At 36.8% G+C, this 21,711-nt stretch overlaps 1 protein-coding gene across 2 annotated transcripts in view; it reads left to right on the top strand.

The window, feature by feature from the left end:
* The window catches only part of MYOM2 (myomesin 2), a 75,678-nt gene that overhangs the window by 9,330 nt on the left and 44,637 nt on the right, over positions 1-21,711 (top strand). For both annotated transcript variants that reach the window (XM_090136298.1, XM_031610932.2), the window contains exons 4-13: positions 2,480-2,618; positions 2,821-2,978; positions 3,834-3,926; positions 11,531-11,619; positions 11,697-11,747; positions 12,016-12,180; positions 15,073-15,234; positions 17,356-17,497; positions 19,067-19,266; positions 20,345-20,398. In XM_090136298.1, the coding sequence (XP_089992424.1) occupies positions 2,480-2,618; positions 2,821-2,978; positions 3,834-3,926; positions 11,531-11,619; positions 11,697-11,747; positions 12,016-12,180; positions 15,073-15,234; positions 17,356-17,497; positions 19,067-19,266; positions 20,345-20,398 (1,253 nt within the window). The remainder of the gene's footprint in view (positions 1-2,479; positions 2,619-2,820; positions 2,979-3,833; positions 3,927-11,530; positions 11,620-11,696; positions 11,748-12,015; positions 12,181-15,072; positions 15,235-17,355; positions 17,498-19,066; positions 19,267-20,344; positions 20,399-21,711) is intronic.

The raw sequence follows: 21,711 nt of genomic DNA, 5'->3' as shown, positions 1-21,711 counted from the left end.
GCTCTGTCCCACCTGACCTTTGTAGTGGCTCTGGTCCCATTCAGTATCTCTTTTTTGCCAGGGCTCTCTTGAAAGTCAGCAAGACTGGAGTCTTATCTGTCACTGTTCAACACTAATCTATTTTGGCTAGAATACTAAATCACTGAGTATCACTTTCAGTCTCATATTTCAACCCAGAGTTGTTCCCCTTAATCCCCAGCCTGGTCCTTGAAAATAGCTTTAAACTCAATAAAAATTAGAATCTGCTCATGATCCAAAACATTTTCAAACGGATCTACTGCACTATTACTACATTTCTGGTTTGGATCAGTTTAAACATTTTGAATTCTTTCCTTAATACCAGGATGGTTTATTGTCATGTCTCAGTTACAGCCCTGGTATGAAGTCTTAGAATAAATGTGCTGGCAGCAATGCTCCAATTAGAGAATTTGACTGTTTCTGCTCTGACATGCTTTACAGTGACTGTAACAAAGATATAGATAGTATATGATACAAGAATTAATTCTGCCTTATCTGTAGAAAATTTGTTGAGAATATCATATTTAGGGTTCTAGAACTTTGTCTTGAAAGATACATCCTAGGAGTAGAATGTTCCAGGGGAATAAAACTCATTAGCATAATATAACTTATGTTTTAAAAACCATCTTAAATTTCATTAATATTAAATTATACATGGCAAAACAAGGCTGGTGTTCAAAATACACTGAAGTAACAAAACCAGATATTTAAAAAATAGCGGTGAAAATAATATCTCTATCTACTTGTTCACTGAAGATCATGCAAGTCGTCTTATTTGCTTCACTGCATTTTGGGTTATACTTTAAGAGTCTGTAATTATAGTCATGTTAGAAATTGCCGATAGCTCCTTGCTTTTGTGCTGTTGGCAAGGCCAAGTAATGTAGGCTGCTTACAGAATCATCATGAATGAAGAGGTGTGATTTAGCTCCTCCTGAAAATGTTGATGAGCTTTTTATAAGAATTCTGAAAAATCTATGGAGTCAGTACTTCTTCACAGTTTCCCCAGGTGGCTCACTAACCCTTTTAAAGCCAACAAATTTCTCAAGAGAGTCTTTTACTAGCAGTTTCTGTAGCATGTCCTGCTTGCCCCTGTCCAAGGATAATTTTGGTTTATGCAGCAGTTCATCAAATCTTTGTGAACTCCTTGGTCTATATCTGTCAGGTGAGGTCATTTGATGCAGCCCTTGGATATAGCAGTGATTCTCAGGTGCTAGAGCCAGGGACACACCAGAAACATGGCACAACTTTTATCATAATATGATGTAGGCATAGAACTTGCCTTCACTACTCTGCCTTATTGTATCCATGGAAAGGAAAGTTAAAGCCAGAGTGAAGCCAACCAAGTTATCAATCTTGAATAAGGCTGTGGAGTGTCAGGACATTGTGACCATGCCAGCTTCCAAGAAATATGAAGCTATGGCACAACATATATGGGGGGAAAGATAGTGTAAGAATCACAGAATTGTGAGGGTTGGAAGGAACCTCAAGAGATCATCAAGTTCAACCCCTCTCCTAAAGCAGGTAACCTACAGTAGGTTACACAGATAGGCGTCCAGATGGGTCTTGAACATCTCCATACAAAAAGACTCCACAACCTCTCTGGGCAACCTGTTCCAGTGCACCGTCGCCCTTACTATAAAAAAGTTCTTCTGCTTGTTAGTATGAAACTTCCTATGTTCAAGTTTTAGACCATTAATCCTTGTCCTATCACTATGCACCTCCACGAAGAGCCAGGCCTCATCTGTTTGCTTCCTACCTCCCTTTAGGTATTTATAAATATTAATTAGATCCTCTCTCAGTCTTCCCGAGTCTGAACAGACCCAGGTTACTCATCCTTTTCTTATACTGGAAATAAGCTATCATCTTTTTATCATCATCATTTATCATTTTTGTGGCCCTATACAGGACTTCTTCTAGGAGATCCCTGTCTTTTTTGATTTGGGAAGCTCTGAGCTGGACTCAGTAGCCTATATGTGCCCCCCCCCCCAGGGCAGAGTAGATGGGAGGAATCACCCTCCTTGACCTGCTGGCCACACTCTTTATAACGCACTCCATGACACCATTGGCTGTCTGGGCCACAAGGACATACTGCTGGCTCATGGCCAACCTGTTGTCCACCAGAACACCAGGTCCTTCTCCACAGAGACTGACCTCCTCTCCAGCAGGTCAATCCATAACCTGTAGAGTTGCATGCAGTTATTCCTCCACAGGCACAAGTCTCTGTACTTGCTCGCATTAAACCTCATTCAGATTCCTCTCTGCCCAACTCTTCAGTCTATGCCATAGTCATATACACCTCACAAGCTCACTAGGATAGACTGGTAGACTGCTAGACTAATTCCTAAACTAAGTTTTCCATCCTGATGTGGTTTCAAAGCGCTTAGATGCCTAGTGTGTGTAACTAATAATCTTAAAACTTCATACTGATGGTTCTTATCTGGCTTTTTTTCTTGTTCTACAGGACTCATGAACAAAAGTCTCATGCTAGTGATGAAAAAAGAATCAAATTTGCCAGTGAGTTGTCATCTTTGGAAAGAGAGATTCACATGGCCAGGCACCATGCTAGGGAACAACTGGATAAACTTGCTATACAAAGAATGGTACAGTACTGAATATTTTTTTTTGTCCCTATCCAAGTACAATTGTAAGATACACTAAAAATTAGGTGTATGTTTCAAATATTAGTAATGACTTAACATCTTTTGATATTGTGGATTTAAGATTAATCTTCTAGTCTATTTGAATCTAGTGCTAAATGCTTTCTTTCTTTTCCTACTTTTATTGTTTTCCTTTGTCTAACAGGTAGAAGAAAATATGGCTCTGGAAAGACATGCTGTTGAGGAAAAAATAAGTCGAGCTCCTGAAATCCTAGTGCGCCTGAGATCTCACACTGTCTGGGAAAAGATGTCTGTGCGTCTTTGCTTCACTGTACAAGGATTTCCCTCCCCTGTTGTTCAGTGGTAAGAAACTGGCCTTATCCAGGCCTCTAAAAATGTTGTTAAGCTTTTCCCATTGGGAATTTATGGCATTAGTGATAAACATCACATACATAATGGCTATGTTAAAAACACTTCATAATCCTCACGTATGGGCTTTATTCCAGTACTCGACACTGCAGTGGGAAGAGTGGGTGGAAAGCTTGTTGAATGGCCATGTGCAGTGTGAGAAGCAAACTTGAGCATTTCAGAAGGCAGATTGTGGAAAGCATTCCAGTCTTTTTGGCCATTCAGTTCCCTGAAGATGAAGTAGAAAATGGCACAATACGCAAAGTTCACAAACTAGACCCAGGTTAACTTGCACAGCACTACTGTTGTCATAGGCAATTGTCACAGACTGCATGTTTACTTTGTGTCAGCCCCTCTTGAGGTGGACATTAATGTAAAGACCCTGAAGCTGCCCTCCTGTCTAGATAAGTGCTATCTGGCATATGGCAGAGCTACAGACTGAACTGTGAATATCTTACCCTATTGCTGTTTCCCTTTTGTGAGCTGAAGTGCTCTACTGTGATCAAAGTTTGCTTCCCATCTTGTGTCAGGGCTAGTGGACTGGAAAGTTCAAGTAACATCCTGTCTTTCTCTACTGCCATCTCTTCTAGTCTGGGTACATTCCTTTCCACTATCTACTGCAGCGATGGTCCTCCTTCACCTTTGTGGCCTGAATGTGTATTTATTCACATAATATTGGAAAATACACAGGTAGAGAAAATGTACAGAGTTCTCAGATTATAAAAAATGATTCCTGAATGTAAAAAACAGCTGAATTAATGCAATGAATAGAAGCTGCTATTAATTCATTCATTTTTTCTTGATTGTCAGGTACAAAAATGAGGAACTGATTACCCCTGCAAGTGATCCAGCAAAGTACACTGTTGAAAACAAATATGGAGTACATGTATTGCATATAAACAGGTACACAGTAGATTTTTATACTCTATGCAAATTCAACCTATTTCTCTCAAATTTAGGCTAGAGGTGGTTCACTAAATATCTGGATATTATGTCATGAAAATGAATTGAAAATGAAAAAGTAGATATTTCTATTATTTAGCTTTGGCAGTCTATAAAATGTAAAGCAGACGTAAGTGGCTGAAAGAAGTAGTTCCTTTTTTTATTAGAATTTTGTTTTCTTGGCAATTAAAGTAGAAAAAAATGTATATTTTATGTTCTTTTCATGATTAAGGTTTTTAAGTTATCTAGAAATTCTGCTGGCCATGGCAAAGATACCCAATTATTGTTTTTTGTTGTACTATATGGTGGGTTCTATTTCCTTTTGATCTCTATTTGTTTGTTCTCTGGGAACTAAGGAAGTGTTAACTTAGAGAGAAAGAAAAATCTACTGGTTAATCTTACTGGTTATCAGTCATGTAGACAACATTCACAGCCACCTTTGGGATTGTTCAGATAGTTGTACTTATTCAGACATACCTTGGAGTCATTCACTGACAAAAACTTAAGAGTCCACCCCCCACTCATCATCATCCACTGTTTACTAGGCACAGATATGTATGTATTCATATGTGGTCATTCATACTCAGTAAAGCTGCCCTCTTTAACTACCATTGCTCTGTACCTCTTCTGTTCTGTCTGGTAGTGTGGTCTTTATGCTAGCTAAAGTCACCTAGGTGCTCTCTAATAGATCTCCCTTCTCCACTTAAAAGACCATTGGGGAATTATTATTATAGACCCAGAGCTATGATTTATTTACCATAGGCTTATACAGTTTATCAACAAAAAAAAAAGTCTAAGTTTAAATAGAATTTTTTACTAATCTATTTTATTTTTTAAATTTTTTACTAATCTATTTTATTTCAAAACTTGACCATTAATTGTTTAGTGCTTCCCAATAGTTGGAAAATCAATCTTGGGAAATGAAAGAATGTTTTGATAGTTTTTCTATTGCTGTTATTAGATGTACTAGTATTTGACAAATTATGTGTATTTGGTTAAAATATGTATTACTAAAGTTTTAAGTAAAAACATTTATCAGTTCACTTCAGATCTTCCATAAATATCTGTATACATGCATATTTGTAGCACTATTTTTTTCCTAGAAGTAGAACAGTTTGGATTTTCCACCTATCCACTGCTGTGCTCTTCTCAGCTGTTCATACCAAAGTGCTGAGCTGCATATCATCTGATCCACAGCCACTCAGAACTGCCTTGGAATTTCTTGGCTACCTTTTTAGTGCTTCAGGGAAGCTCAGGGAGTGAACTTTTCCTTCTGATGCAAGTGTGATATTTATTCCTATGAGTATTCCTTGATCCCAGTGGAAAAATTCTTGAGGCGCCAGAACCAGGACGTCACCTTGTCAACTTAAAACAGTAACTGGACACAATTTCATCCCACCCATTTGCTGTCTTCTAGGGCCCATGCCTATAGAAGATTTTTTTCATTTCTCAGTCTCATATTTTCATGATGCTTTGTGCTCAGTTTACCACATTTTCTACATTCATTAAGCACTATAATTACCATACAGTTCCACTCTCTTGCTCATTATAAGCTTTCTCAGTTCAGAGTCTGAGCTCAAGATCTCCCTTACGCAGTAAAAAAGGGGGATATGAAGCTTTCATGATAAGTTTTGAATTTCTCACAGTTATAGGGCTTGTTTAACAGTTATTTCTTTATTCCACCTAATTTAACTACAGACAGTCAGATGATCCAATAAAATATTTCTCTATCAGAGGTAGATAAGATTAGTACACTCTGTTACTCTGTAGCATGGCTGAAAATATTTTACATGTTAGTGTCTATCTTAGTACTTTAAATTCAAACATTTTGGATTTCTTAGTTGATGCTATTTGTTTAGCCACAGGTTTTTGTTCTATTCTCTAGTCTTTTTCTTTTTTTTATTTCTTATGATGCATGGACTAGTTCTTTCACTGATATGAAAGTCAAATTGCTTCTCCAATGAATCACTTGGCTTTACACAACCATGAAGGGCTATACTATGTTTTCTGATATGGTGACTGTAGTATAGAGAGGACAGTAGCATGCTCCCAGTATTCCAAAAGCCCTGCAATGAGCAGGCAGATGAACTGATGAGAAACGATAAGCAGAGAAAGAAGTTTGATTTTCCAGAGCTCTGTCAGTGTGGTGCAGTTGCACACTGCCACTTGTACAATGCTCAAAATTTGGCAATGTTTTATATTTCATTAGGGCTATCTCCCTTTTCTGTTCCAACAAGTCACTGCTTAAAAATGCTTCTAATTGCAGCAAGAAAGGGTTTGTGGTTCCATCAGTGAAAATGTGTGGCAAAGCCAGTAGAGTGCAGTGTAATACCTACTGCCAGAAGGCAGAGCTAGCCCCTAATCAAGCACTCAGCTCCTAAGCGTTGTCAGCATTGCTTTAAAAAAGAAAAAAAAAAAAACAAACTTAAAAATGGAACGAACCTTCCTTTCTAACTATTCTCATTTAACAAATGACACTGTGCAGTCAGTACAGTGCTATTTTAGTTTGATTAGGAACAAAAGGCTTGAAATAATTTAAGCTAGAACTACAGAATGAGGCCTGCCCTTCCTCCTGCTGTGTGTAGAAGTGGGACAGAGTACAGGCACTGCAGCAAAGGCACTTCTCCAGTTCAGGAGGCAGAGCGTTGGAGCTGCACATAGTTGATTGTGTGGTGATAGACTGCAGGTCCTGGTGCCTTGCAGGTATGCACTGCCAGTGTATGCATAGGCAGCAGGTATGGTGTGCTTCAGTTCTTTTTTTCTTTGCAGAAATACAAACATCCCCCAGATAAAATTATCTGTAATTTTCTGACCTGTCAGTCACTGTCCTCTATAAGCTGCAATAGCTGGGAGCCAATGAGATGGGCATGAGGCAGTGTCAACCTCAGAACAGAGGATCCCTATTCAATAAGAACAAAACCCAACCAATTGAAAAGAATCTATCAGGTTCAGTCTGTCTAGAGAATCAGAATATGAGATGGTGATCCTGCAAAGTGCTTCCACATTTTGGTATCTTATAGATGTAATGCTGAACATTTTGTCATTTAAATTCAAGGAGGCAACTTTAACTCTTGAAATGTACTATGTTATGCTTCCTGCTCTTGACATGCACTGAGTTGTGTTCTAATTCAGGCAAAAGTATTATCTTAGTCTCAACCCCTGTGTTTAAATCTACACGAGGCAGATGGATGAATATATGCATTTTAAACAGAGGTATCTGCCTGGGGAATATTCCCCTCACAAGCATAAGAGCTGCAGAAACTTGTGTGGATTGAGGGCAATTTAATTTTCACAAAAATTATTAGTACTTTGGAACATGTGTGAGGTGTCCTCACACCTCATGTTTTCTAAATGTACTCTAAGCATATTGCAACTGACCTTTGTAAAGGTTGGATAATACATTCTTCATCATGACGCAAGGAAAACTGGTGGATAGACTACACCTCCTCTCCTGGGTACTTCAACTATCATTTAGGAATGGTTTTGACTCAGTGCACTTTACAGTGCATCTAGGAAATCTATTTTTCATATTCACAGAAAAGGAAGTAGTTTCCAAGGTAATCCTCAATCTGAATATTATCTGACACCAAAGGAGTGACCTCCAGAAAATGGATAGAATTAGTAGGATCTCTTAAAATGCCTGCACTGGGGAATTATTATCAGTATGTTCATAATAACAACAAGGATCTTGTTCCTCATCATAAAAGAAAATGTACTGTAAAAAATAAGTGTGCTCAGTCCTTTTATAAAATTAGTTCTCACACCATTACTAATCTAGACAATTCTGTCAGATAGGTCCTTTAATGCATCAAGCTGGTTGGGCTAAAGAAACAATCCTTTTGTGACTCTTCTGTCTGTTCTGGAGACTTTTATGCTTACATTCTCTTTCCTCTACCTTGGAGACCCAAAATACATAAAGAGAGGCATTTTATGCCTCTGAGACTGCAAAGTTGTGGGGAAAGGACTGAGAGTAGCACAGCTATATACCCATCTGAAAAGTTAATCAGATATTTGATTCATGCTGTTTCCTTGTTTTCTGATTTTTTGATGCTTTGAGTGGTCAAGCAGAATGTGGCCTCACATTTGTTCTCTATTGTCTTAATTATTTTTATGCCAATTTGTGGTTAATAAATTATGTTTCAGTTCCTGAATCCTGAGTGATTCCTATAGAAATTAATTACTATTGATTTTTTTATCTGCTATTCTGCTGGAAAATGAAGCCAACAGTGAAAACAAATGCTGACTATTTTAAACTGATAATTGAATTAACCTCATTGTGTTGAAGAGCAGCTAAGTAGTATTTGAAAGAGGCCTGAAGTAGTGCTTTGTTTATGAAAGGGAGCAGGCTGGTACAGCAGTGGTGAGGCAGCCATCCATCACTCCATTATGGTCTGGGTGCTGCGAGCTGCCCGAACTGTGTGCAGCTGGGGATGGATCAGCACTGGCCCTGCAGTATGGCTCCTGGAAAAGCCTGGAGGCATAGGCTGGCGAAGTTGCAGTTCACTTCTATAGGTCTCTAGACAGGGTGAGGAGTGGCCTGGACAGTGGCCTGGTGAACAGGAAGTCTTTATGGGGCATGTATCTAGGGGTGAGGTCTGCAGGGTATGCTTGGCACTACCTGCCACTGGTGACTAGGAATTGCTGTCCTTCTATAATGAACTAAATGCATCCTCTTCTATAGTGCTCCCCTAGCATGCAGTGGACGACACCCATGCAGCTAATTGTCTTATCCTTCGGGACAGAACAGCTGCAACCAGGATGCTTCCTGGGAAAAGTTCCTTGCTGTCTCCTGAACTGTGCCTAGCAATCCTATGGGAGATGTTACAAGCTAAAACATGCCAAGGGCTGTTCTAGCAGGGTGATCACTGTATATTACATATCTTATTGTATATACTACATACTATGCACTATATATATTTCCTTTAAAACAGATGTAGCGCAGAGTGACTTGTACACTACTGACTACCACAGTCAGTTATCTAATGCCCCTTGTAAAAACCTTTTGAGATGCCTCATTTGCTGTTGGCTTGTTTCATTATAGCAAGGCACCGTACTGAGCTGAAAACAGTGTGTAAGTTATGTACATTTCAGTAAAGAGACAGTGAAGCATGATTTAGGAAAAAAAAAAAAAACTGTATTAAAGTTTTAACTTACTTTTGACATAACACAAATTTTAATACAGTGAAACTGTGATACTAAAAAAAAAAATTCATGTTATTAAGAAGTTAATGTCACTAACTCCAACTAAATCCAGCATCAGTTAAGCTTTATGTAGATTGGTGAACGGGTATTGGCATTTTTAAAATAATTCCAGAAAGCTCTGAAATATTGAATAACATTTAGCCTAATATTTCAATTATTCTCTAGTACTTTTCAGGGTTACTTTTTCCTGCCCAGACTGTAGTAGAGTGATAATGGGTTTCATACTCTAACTCCAGACTTTCTGGATAAGTGGGTTAATCTTAACAGTTACTCCTCTGTCTTTGATAATTAAATGATTGACTTGGTAGCATGCCATGTTTTGTGAATTGTGTGCTGAAGATTTGCCTCTAGGAGGAGCTGTTACTCCTGTTCATTTAAAGAGTTAAACCACAATTTAATAGAGTGTTCATCAAGGTTTTTTTTAGGCATCACAGTACAGAATGTATCATTTTTTACTGATACTGCCAAGAATATATATATAAGAGCTGAAAAAAAGGAGTCTGATGTGCCTGTCTCAAGTACTACATGGCCCCAGATTGGCATTCTCTTATACAATTTACTTCAAACACTTTTATGCATTCTTTCTTCTTTCACACCTGGGATATAAGAATTCTTAGAGGACAAGTACAGCTATAATTTCATCCCTTTAATCTGGCAGTTGCCAAGAATATACAAATTCATTCATTCTTCTTAGAGGAAACTAAATGCACTTGTGTAGAACATTATATATCATCACTGGAAATTACTGAAGGATCTCCATTAAATGCATTGGAATACACAGAAGCAGAATTTAATTATATGTATTTCAGACAGTGCTCTGATTAACTGATGGCTAAACATAATAGAAATTCCAAGAAATAGAAAAAAAATTGACGATTTTCTTTGACATGAGCATATTTTTAAATGAAAAAAAGCTCAAGAAAAGATATCAACTTCAGCCAAATTAAAATCTTTATTTATTAAAAACCAATATATGAGAGTATTTCATGTTAAAATATTTAGTACGTTTCTGAAAATAAAGCAGTTGTAAATCCTGAAATATCTTTTTTGAACTGTTCATTCTGAAATGACTATGACTGTTTACAAAGGTGGATAGTGATAGGACAAGGGAGAATGGTCTTAAACTGAGACAGGAGGTTTAGGTTGGATATTAGGAGGAAGTTTTTCACTCAGAGGGTGGTGACACACTGGAACAGGTTGCCCAAGGAGGCTGTGGATGCCCCATCCCTGGAGGCATTCGAGGCCAGGCTGGATGTGGCTCTGGGCAGCCTGGTCTGCTGGTTGGCGACCCTGCACATAGCAGGGGGTTGAAACTAGATGATCATTGTGGTCCTTTTCAACCCAGGCCATTCTATGATTCTATGAAATATTAAAATGAAATATTCCAACTTTTTCAAAATTGTTTCTTCCTCCAGACTAAATATTCTTTTTTGAGGAAATTTCATTCTATCTAAACCTGCATTTTAACAAAAAAGAGTCTAAAATATATTTAATGCTCCTAGTCAGTGATGTTTATGCTTATTAGACACAGATAAATTTACTTCAACTGTAAATTAAAGGAATTGCACAAAAAAAAGTATGTGCAAATAAAGAATTAGTTTTCTTTCCTTTATTTCAATTTTATGTCATACCTACTGAAGTAATATTTCTTGTGGTTGACCACATCTTTAATAGAAAAAGGTTTGGACTTATATCTTAATTGGCCATATATCTGCTAGCGTAAATTCTCCTTCAAGGGAGGACATAGTGGTGAGACATTCCATTACTGGGCACTATTTGCCATGAAGTAATTATTTTTTTAATTTTGCTTTCCTTTAAATTCTCCTTACATGTTAGATAAATTTTTTCACTAACAAAATAAATCAAACCAAAATCTTTATGCCACAATTTAAGTTAGAGTCCTTCTTTTTGTTTTGTTTTGCTTGTAGGAGGTATGAGAGGCATAAAAAGCCTGTATGTATTTTCTAGGAATCACTGTAGAGCAATGTACTTCTGCAAGCATGACATCCTTTTCTTCCATGTATCTTCCCTAAAGTATATGGCAGAAGGGCAAGACATATTAAGGAGCATAGTTACATAGCGAAAAAGAATAGCCAGATTGGTATATTCCAGTTCTCTCCTTTTGATCATTCTCTAAAGGTCATCTCCAGTTTGCTCAAGTCATTGCAACCTGCACATTAACCCATGATAAAACTGTAGAAAAAATAGAACCATCTTTGTGATTGTCTTTCATCATCTTCTTATACTGTTTAGTGTGAGCGAAGAGCTTTGCTCAGTGTTTGCACAGCTTGGTTTGTAATATTGATCATTAAGAGGATTTGTATTTGCACCGAGTCATTTATTTCCCTATTTTCCATTCTCAGAGCTGATTTTGATGATTCTGCTACCTATTCAGCTGTTGCAACAAATATCCATGGGCAGGCATCAACTAATTGTGCTGTGGTTGTGAGAAGTAAGTCCTATTTTATGATTAAAATAAGAAATAATTATCATGTTCATGCTGTTGAATCTATATTGTGTGTTTCACAGGGTTCAGAGAGAGTGAAGAGCCTCACCCAGCTGGGATAATGCCCTTCCACTGTAAGCAATTTATAAAATTTTTGCCTAAGTAGTTTATATACCCTTATCATTATTAAGAGCCATAATAATGTTTTACATATGAGGAAATTAAATGTAACTTGCTTCTTCTGGTAGCAATATGAGCTGTCCAGATGCTTTTCTTTTTCATTTGCATCTTTTGATCAGAATACATTATACTAGAGAGTTCCATTTTCTATTCAGATTAGACAGTAATCTGCTTGTGCCAACTACAATTTACTTAAGAATGTTTTCATTTTCTCATGCATAGTGCCACTGTCGTATGATGTTTGCTTCACACACTTTGATGTCCAATTTCTGGAGAAATTTGGAGTCACCTTTGCAACTGAAGGTGAAACACTGACCCTTAAGTGTTCTGTGTTGGTCACCCCAGAGCTGAAAAGACTACATCCTCGTGCTGAGTGGTACAGAGATGGTAAGTTAGTACACTGAATAGAAGCCACCTGGAAAATGCTGGAGAAGACACTGATCACTTTAGAATGTGAAATTCACAAGTTTAATTTCAGAATAGCAAATAAGTTTTTCTAGTATGAATTTATGGACTTAATCTCTCTTTAAATAGTGACATGGTGTACCTATTCTTGAGCACACACAGGAGGTAATCTCATATTATCTAATAAGATAATGGTTAAAATGTTTACTGACTAGATGGAAATCTAAAGTCACTTCCTCACATGAGTGCCCCATATTGTTTCAGTTTTCATCCACCATGACTTATTCTTCCTCAATGGAACAACAGGCTAAGGCCCTTTCAGATTAATACTTAATGATGCCAACATAATTCCCTCTTGGTCTGTAATGGATATGTAGATAGATCACATTATTTCCAAGCGGTGTAAAGTTGTATCAAGTGGCAGAACTTGTTCCCGAATACAGCAGGAATTCATGAGCTATGAAACTTTGCTCGTGTGCTACAATTTCCCATGTTGAATCTCTCGAAATCTGGAGGCAAGGCATAAACATAAATGATGAGAAGGTTAGTAATTTGTAGAACATTATCTGCTTTCAATGTTGTGATTTTTTTTTAAGATAATATTTAATTCTACTATTTTATTAAGACAATCTTTATTTTTCCTACGATTTTCAAGTTTATATTAATCAAGTAATAACAGTTGAATCCCTGATAAGGTTTTTTTTCTAATAATTATACATAAGAGAAATATATGTTTATTCAGTATTAATAAGCTTCACATGAGTGAAGCTTATTGAGTTTGTCTACTAGACACCTAGGGGTGTATCTGAATCAAATCCTCTAATGTGGTTTGGGATTCAACAAACATGAATATGACGTCTACAATTCATGGTCCACTTAGAACAATTTAAGATACTGCAAGAACTAAATCAAGATAATACTTCTGAAATGTATATCCAATCTTAATAAGAGATCAGCTGGTAACTAGAGCTTTTTGATATTGATCTCTAGAGTAATATAAGCATGATAAAATGATATGCACCAGCATTCTGCAGTTATTTATACTGTAATACAGAATATAAAGTTAAATTCAAAGGAAAAAATTAAAGAGTGCACAACTAAGCTGGTAGTACAGCAGATCAAAATTCCTGATGAAGATAAACTTCAATCTATATAATTTCCCCTCTATATATAAATTTTCAGAAGAATAATGTTTTAGGAAAAATCTCATACTGAAAACAGCAAGTGAAGGTTGACTTACACTGACTCTGAGGTATACTCTTGATAAGTCTTGGTAGAAGTGATGGAGCATAACATGTCAGTGTACTAAAGATTTGATCACGACTGTGAGGCTTTAGTATTGTAATATTATTGTGATCACAGGTGCATGAATACCTTCCCTAGTAAAACCAGAGAATATGTTTGTGGCCTCTGAAATTTACTCTTCTTCTTGGCTTCTCTTGTCAACCATCCAGCCTTCATTAAAAATAGACCTCTTGCTTTCTTAAAGGTTCTGGTGTGTCTTTGGTCTTTTGTGAAGGAAAGTTTTTCTGCTCTTACCAAACACAACTACTTCCATAATTTCTGGTGTAAGGTACACACGGACAGTGGAAATGGATGATTCTGGCCTTACCAGGCAATACAGGCTTGCTTGCAGTTTGTATCAGTTAATTCTGGAGTGTCTGCCATTCCTCTCAGCTTGGAATGTATATAAGTGACCTTTTATTCAGAGGTGCTCATGGCTCAACTTCATTTCTTTCTTTAGGATTTTCCCCAGAACCCAGGCACTGGTTAAAGATTCTAGGTGGAGATGTTTTCTGATTTAATTTAAAGTACTTCGTGTCTCTCTGCATAAAGTGTCAGTTCCATTGTGACATGACAGAAAGGGGACAGGCAGATTTTCTAGGCAAGGATCTCATGATTAAGGATTTCATGGAAATAAATGTGACTAAATTTACTTTATACTCTTCTCTCTAAGAAGCTGTATGCTTAGATGATCACGTAATTTACTGTAAGTTTTAGTAGCATGTTTTATTATCCGAATGTGTTATTTTTTATACCTTCCATGTAGTTCAACTGGTAGCTGGAAAAATGAATTCCTTTGCAATTATCTGCACCAACATGTATTTAAGCAGAATAATAAACATTTATAGATATTCATTTCCTTTAAATATAATTCTGCTGAATTGATTAGAATAAATTAATATGCAATAGATCCTAGGGAGTTAGAAATAAAAAATAATCCAATCAATTATTTAAAAAGATAAGGTGAAGAAAGTCCCTTGGCTAGCATAAAATATCCTGCTCGTTCTTTTGCTCAGGTTTCAGTAGGCAATCAGATTAATTTGCATTAATCATGGGTCACCACCTCTCACCTATGAGAAATTCAAATTTAATTTCATTCACTGCTGAACAGACATGCCTTGAGGATTTAAATTCAGTGTATGCTTATAGCAACCCAGATTACACAGAAATCTCATTTTTAAATTTGGAGAAAGAAATTGAGTAATCTGACATTTGACCTGAACAGGTTACAAAACTTATTAATAATGAAACAAAGTTCCACCCTACATTTATTACAGAGTATGGCAGGTTTTTATATAATTTTTTTCAAAATGTGGGTAATGTTTTTCTCTGTCAGCATATTCAAAATAACAGTGATGAAAGTTCAGAAGTTTGCACAGTATAGTATAGTCTGAGACCTCATATTCTCAAATTCATTGAAGAAATATGCTTAGGGAGTTACAACTTACTTTCTGTAGTTTTTATGGCATCAAAACACTGTCTCTCCGAATAAAGTTAGTATAAAGCTGGTGTAGTTTGTGCCTCTGATTAGCACAGGGTTATGTAGGACACTGTTCTGGCCAGTGCGCTAACGTGGGTCTTCTGTTCCAGATGTTCTGATAAAGGACTCCAAGTGGACAAAGCTGTATTTTGGAGAAGGCCAGGCAGCTCTGTCCTTCACTCATCTGAACAAAGATGATGAAGGTTTATACACCCTGAGAATGGTTACAAAAGGTGGAGTGAATGAATATAGTGCATTCCTGTTTGTCAGAGGTAAGGTTTTCACCCCTTTCTTGGGAGAAATTTAAAATAGCAGTAGAAAGAGCAGTTTCATTAAAAAAAAAAACCTATGGAATAAATGATGCAGAAAGAAAGGTGGCATGGTGGTAGATAACAGTAATTTGATTTATATGCTAATCTGTACTAGAAACAATACACTTGCTCTACATGAGTGAGAGCTTCAAGAATTGCGTGATTCTTCTTGGAGAACCAGATACATCATTCTTGTAAAGAAACAGCTTATATCTTTCCTTACTTTCTCTTTTCCCAATAGGAAATAAATGTCTTTGCATGCTAGCAGTCTGTGCTGTAATTGTTTTATCTACATTACCAAGTGGGAACAAGCCTTGCTGGGCATACTCAAATTCTGTGCCTGACCTTAGGTGGAGACACAGGAGAAAGGAATATTCCCATTGACATACCAGGCATACTCAGCTTAATAAGCAGAAAAAGAAGCAAAGTAAGAAATTAGCTCATTGTAGAAATACAGTTCTCACAAGAGACACAGCTAAAAGAAAGATAAATGTGTTAAAATAGAATAAAGGTCAGAATTTGCCCTTGCATTTACATACACAACTCTCAATGAAGGGAGAATGAGCTCCCACACGTACACCTGTGCAAAACTAAGTTTTTCCTTTTATTTATTTATTTTTTTTAATTGAATGATGAAAATAACTGGCTGATCAGTCTTTTGTGGTCTTAAATACATTTGACCACATGCTCAGTCATGGCAAACTGGTGCAGCCATCCTGAAGCTGTTGGAGCTGCAGTAATTTTAAATGCATGGAGATCTGGCTAGTCTTGGAAACATCCTTGCAGAAGTGTCTTCCAGCCAGTTTGTGTGGAGTGGAGAGACATGAATGTTTTTTTGAGTGGCTGAGGTCCATCTTCCTAGTGGAACTAGCCCATGGGCTTCATCAGCTTTTCAATATATCTTTAACAAGCCACCCTGATCTCTCTAGAAACAATATGCAAAAGATTTCTAGTTCCATTTGATTTCTAAAAAAGAAACTACCCAAGTGAAAAAAATCTTCACTAATTTAAAGTACTTTTCCTAGGAATTATTCTCATGCTGGTGAGTTAATTTTAGGTACCTCAGTGGTTCATTTTGTACTTAGTCTGATGCATTCACACGCACAGAATGTTGGCCTTGAGCTATGTACTCCAAAGTCTGTAGTGCCCTTTGTTGGCCTTTGTCTTGCCTATTTTTTTTTTCCCTTTCATGTGTATAGGGACTGCAGCTTGATTGAATTTCAGCCACCTCAAAACTGATTGCTTCTGCAATATGGGAAAATTATGTTCTCATTACCTAAGGTTCCTCTTCTGAAATACTTCAGATTCAGCTGCAAGAAAAATGCATAAAGGAAAGCAAATCTGTGGGCATTTTTACAGAATGTAGATTGTTATCAAATGAGTACTTCTTTGAACATATTTTGGAAAAATTTGGGAAAACACCAAGATTTAGGTTCAAATTAAACTTGTAACTTTTACTTGGTTATTTCAGAAAAAAAAAGATAATCCATGAAAGAATACATTTGGATTCCCTACAGGAGGTTTTCATGTTATGGAAACCTTTCTTTGAAAGGAAAGAAATCTGTCAGTAGACTCCATTAGAAGCCTTGGGTCTATAGTCAATACCTCAACAATGAAGCCACACAAGGATATCTTAATGAAAGTATATTCATTACCTAGGCCTTTTGGTACTGTAAAATTTTATACAAAAAGCAGCCTTAGAAATGAATCAAGAGTTTGAAAAATTGTAATTCCCTGAGAGATTTATTTTCCCCAGCTATACGTTTGTCGCTGAGTACCTTGGTCTGATCAGTAACCCATTTAGCTACAGCTCTCAGTGGGAAAGATCAAAAAACAAGTGGGATAGCAGGGCTTTTAATTCCTGTGAAATGTAATGCAAGTTTGATTTTTAAACTCTTTCCGGAACGTTTTTATCCACGTGGAGAGAGATACAGGTCTGATTCATTAGTGCAGTGAATTAGAGTATGACAAACTTTTGGCTCACATTCACATAAAAGGCTAGCAGAACAACTGAAAATGTTCCCTTTTGCCATTGTTGTGGATATCACAATCAAAACTGATTTACTTTTATTTGTGATCCAGATGCTGATGCACTGATCGCGGGAGCACCAGGGGCTCCAATGGATGTTAAATGCCATGATGCTAACAGAGACTATGTTATTGTTACCTGGAAACCACCAAATACTACCACTCAGAACCCAGTTATTGGATATTTTGTTGACAAGTATGTAAGCATTGGGAGTTATTTAGTTCTGTTTATTATCAAAACCATGTACATTCTGAAGAATAAAAATACTATTATATTTCTGTGTACTTATTCTTTAGCTGTATTTCTATGCAGACCCCCGGCACTGTAAGTTGCCTACATTGCTAAATTATTAGAATGTTTTCTGGAACACTGTTAGTTCTGATTTTCTAGTACTTTCCCAGGCAATCCTGGACACTGTCTTGAAGCTAGCAAGGACCAGGAGCCCTTCCTAGTAATAATTTGCAAGCATCCACTCTTCATCAGACAATGAAAATGCTCAATAGCTTGGATGTGGCCAAATTAGAGAATGGGCCCTGGCACTATTTGATTTATAAGAGTCAGAATCTATGGGTACCTTGAATTAGATTTAGTCTTTGTAATCTGTATGCTGCAAAAGCTGGAAGAGAATTATTACATTATCTTTTTGTTTTAGCCATAACTATGTTAGAAGAGGGGCTTGAGGCATAGGCTCTTGGGAGCCAATAGTTTAAATCAGAATGGCATTTCTTTCTTTCCTCCAATGCATTTGGCTCACTTTCAGCTCAGTGCAGGCAGCCCAGGATCAGGGAGTCCAATTGTTATTTTGCATCTCTCTTTCACTGAAGTGCATGGTTGCCCCTTGCAGCCAGGGTAGAATATCTGACCTTTAATGTCTGAAGCTGACAGTCAGCTAAAAACATTACTGAAATGATTTTACAATGTACAATGTTCTGCACTTAGAAGCAACATTTATAGTTCATTGCTATTTGCTACCCTGTAATTTAGGGTAGTTCAGAGACAACTGTCTGGGAATTGCTGGAAAATATTAGTTTATGAATAGCAGTCAGCATGAAGAAATTAATGTAAAAACTGAGGACTCTACCAGTTATATCCAATTTGTGCAGTGTGTAGATCATAGTAATATTTCATCTATTTTGTATGTAATCTATCCAGCTGTTCTTTTTGACATTTTGTCTGGATTACTGCAGCATGAAGTAGCCTTTGATCATGACCCTGTTTTTGACGGTACTGTCAGTGCAAAAGGCGGTCTTCTCCATTACAGTTTATAGTAGTAGGAGAAAAATCGTGTGGGCATGCAATGGAGCCAGTATGTGGACATCTGTGCTTCTTGGTGACTCCTGCACTAAGTAACCAAACCACTGTCAGAGAGAAAAGCCTGTTTGATTAAAAATATGACAAGAATGAGATAGAAAAGATTAGGTGAAAGTTGCAATTTCAGCATGTTCCGTAGAGATACGTATAAAAATAAAAGTGAAATAACTTATGCCTTATACGGCAAGGTAGAGAAAGAACTAAATGGAAGCACAGAGAATTGACAAGGACAAAAACAACCCACAGCTATGCAAGAAAATGACATTCACAGTTGCATTATAAATAAATATGAACAAGGTAAGCAGTGGTTATCTGATGTGAAGAAATCATATGAAGTGTGCAGCTTCCATTAATAAGTGATAGTGGCTTTTGTGATTCTGACTTGGTGTGTGTCGGATGGTGTATTTTTATTGTGGAACAACACTGATAAATGCTGTCTTCTACTACTTCAAGATGTGAAGTAGGTTTGGAGAACTGGGTCCAGTGCAATGATGCACCTGTAAAAATCTGCAAGTATCCCGTGACTGGTCTTTGTGAAGGACGGTCTTACATCTTCCGTGTGAGAGCAGTGAACAGTGCTGGCATTAGCAGGCCTTCTCGAGTCTCTGAACCAGTTGCAGCTCTTGACCCACTTGACCTGGAAAGAACACAAAGTAAGTTGTACAAGGCTGGAACACATATTGAATATTTCATCTCACTTTTTTTCAGATTCTGCTTGTTTAAGTAAACTCAGGTGCAGCATTTGCTTCTTCCTTTGAATGAAGATCTCACTAGTTTCAAGGTTGGGGGGATATAAATGGAATGCACGGATAATCCCTGGGGATTCCATCTCAGTTATTGTTGATAAGCATTAAGTATAAACAATATGAATTACTACAAAGAACAGTGTTTTTAGAAGAGCCAGTATGCCCTGGCAGCTTGTATCATTTGCAGTGTGAAATGGGCCCAGAGGTCTCATAATCTTCTATGTTTGCTAGCAGCAACATTTGGAAAAGTAGTTGAATACGCCTGCTTTAGAAAAAAATAAAGATGGAATTATGATATAAATTCACCAATCCATGGGCTGATGTGTTTTTTCACCTCAGAGAAGTGCCAGTAGTGGCACAAAGCTCCCCTGCTACTGGTTGAGTTATCTGATATTATCACTTTTCTGGCAGATCAAAAAAGTCAATCTACTTGAAAAAAAATAGTAACAACAAAACCCTTTCTGAATGCTGGTCTTGTGCAAAAGGCCACTGCAGTCTGCAGAGAAGCCTTATAGAGCTTCTCCATGAGAAGAGTGAGCTGTCTTGCTCTGGGGACTACTTTTATTCCATATATCATACATTTGTGCACCTTCAGTTTTGTGTGCTTCTTTTATGTAGAAAGGAATTAAACTGATTATGAAGATGGCAGAGCACTGTCCCAATATAGTCTGTAAAATCTGAGCTGAATGTACTCTCTCCATTGGCTTTATGACTAATTCCTATAGCAAAATTCCAAATCACAATGCAATTGTTTACCAATCTGTGACAGAATAGAATAAAATTATTGTGACTATGGTTCTTACAGTTTATCACATCATAAATAATAGCGTCTTGCTCAGTTCACCTATGAAATTGAATGAAGCAACTTATGACTTTCAGTTAATGACAAAGTTATGGAAATAGAAGTACACAGGCTTTTTAATAGATGATGTACAGTAATTCACAACATTTACAAATATGTTAAACTGACTATTTTGCTTAACAGCTGTTCATGTGGATGAAGGGAGAAAGATTATTATCAGAAAAGATGACCTCGAAGGTATGTTATGTTTCTGTGATTTCATTCCATCTGTTTTAATCCCAGGAATTTAGCAGTGTAATTTGAAACAGCTTGAAAAGAAATCCTCCTAGGGAATAAATGCTTTATAATAATAAATATAGTTAGATATTGTGGCTTGCAAGCCTGAGAAAACAAGTGAAAGGTAAGGGTCTTAAAGGACAGACAGCACCACACTCTTGACTGCCCTAATTGCATACAGTGCTGACAGTGTCTCCTCACTTTTTTCTTTGGCTAGTGCTAAGCTGCATTTAAACAACTTAACATTACATTTAATCACTCACATTTCCCTTCCATGCATGCTTCTAGGAGCTAAATACAGTTTTTTAGACTGCATTTGGTAATCTGAGCAAGTTGTTTCTGCTTTCTTAAAAAAAAAAAAAAAAAAGAAAAAAAGAAAAAAAAGAAAAAAGCCCACCAACCACATACATAATCCATTCTGATTATGTAATTAATATATCTTTCTCTGTTATCTTTTCTCTTGTTATTAAGGTTAAGGTTATGGATAGACATTGTTTTTCTCAGGAGAACTGAAGAGATCGCTGCCAGCTTTTGAGATAAAGCCCAAATTTCTTCCATTTTTGGTTGTTTCTATATGCCATGGTTTTTCTTTTTTTGGCTTAGATAATGATCTTTTTACATAAACTGTCAAAAATGTTAACTATAGTGGCTCTATACATAAAAAAAAAATCTATCTACTGTCTTTAGCAAAGTAAGCTTATAAAGTTGTAATTCCAATAACAAATTAATGGAAGAAAATCCACCTGAGAATAGGTGTAATTGAATGGAGAATTAGAAGTTTAAGTGTTTCTCCAGTGCACAGGTAGGACAGATGAAATTATTCTATTTTGGCCCTCGTATCCTAAATGAATTTTTATGGATATTATAGAATCAAAATTACATTATAAAATCAGAATATGTTTGTCTGATTTTTTTTCTTCTTTTCCTTCAAAATACATATTCCTCCTTCAGGATTATCTGAGAAGGATCATGGGGGTTAAACAGGCAGTCTGGTATAGACAATGAACAATGATATTTGGATTCTTGTTTCATTATTTCTTCAAATTTAGTAAAAGAATATGATTCATATAGATCACTAGTTTCATTTGTGAAATTGGAGAACATTATTGAAAAACTGATCTCATAGACCACAAACAGTTTTCTTTTTTAGTGCCTGGAGACCTCTTGTTCTGAGAAAGAGGGCTGTATCATCATGTTATACCATTAGAAACTGTCAGTTTTGTTTTTTCAAGAATGTAAAAAAATATGTTGAGTTATGTAAAACCAATTGGAGC

The sequence above is a fragment of the Phasianus colchicus genome, chromosome 2, assembly GCF_987193195.1.
Source record: "Phasianus colchicus chromosome 2, bPhaCol1.hap1.1, whole genome shotgun sequence".
Classification (NCBI taxonomy): Eukaryota; Metazoa; Chordata; class Aves; order Galliformes; family Phasianidae; genus Phasianus; species Phasianus colchicus.
This window is presented reverse-complemented; position numbering and strand designations above follow the sequence as displayed.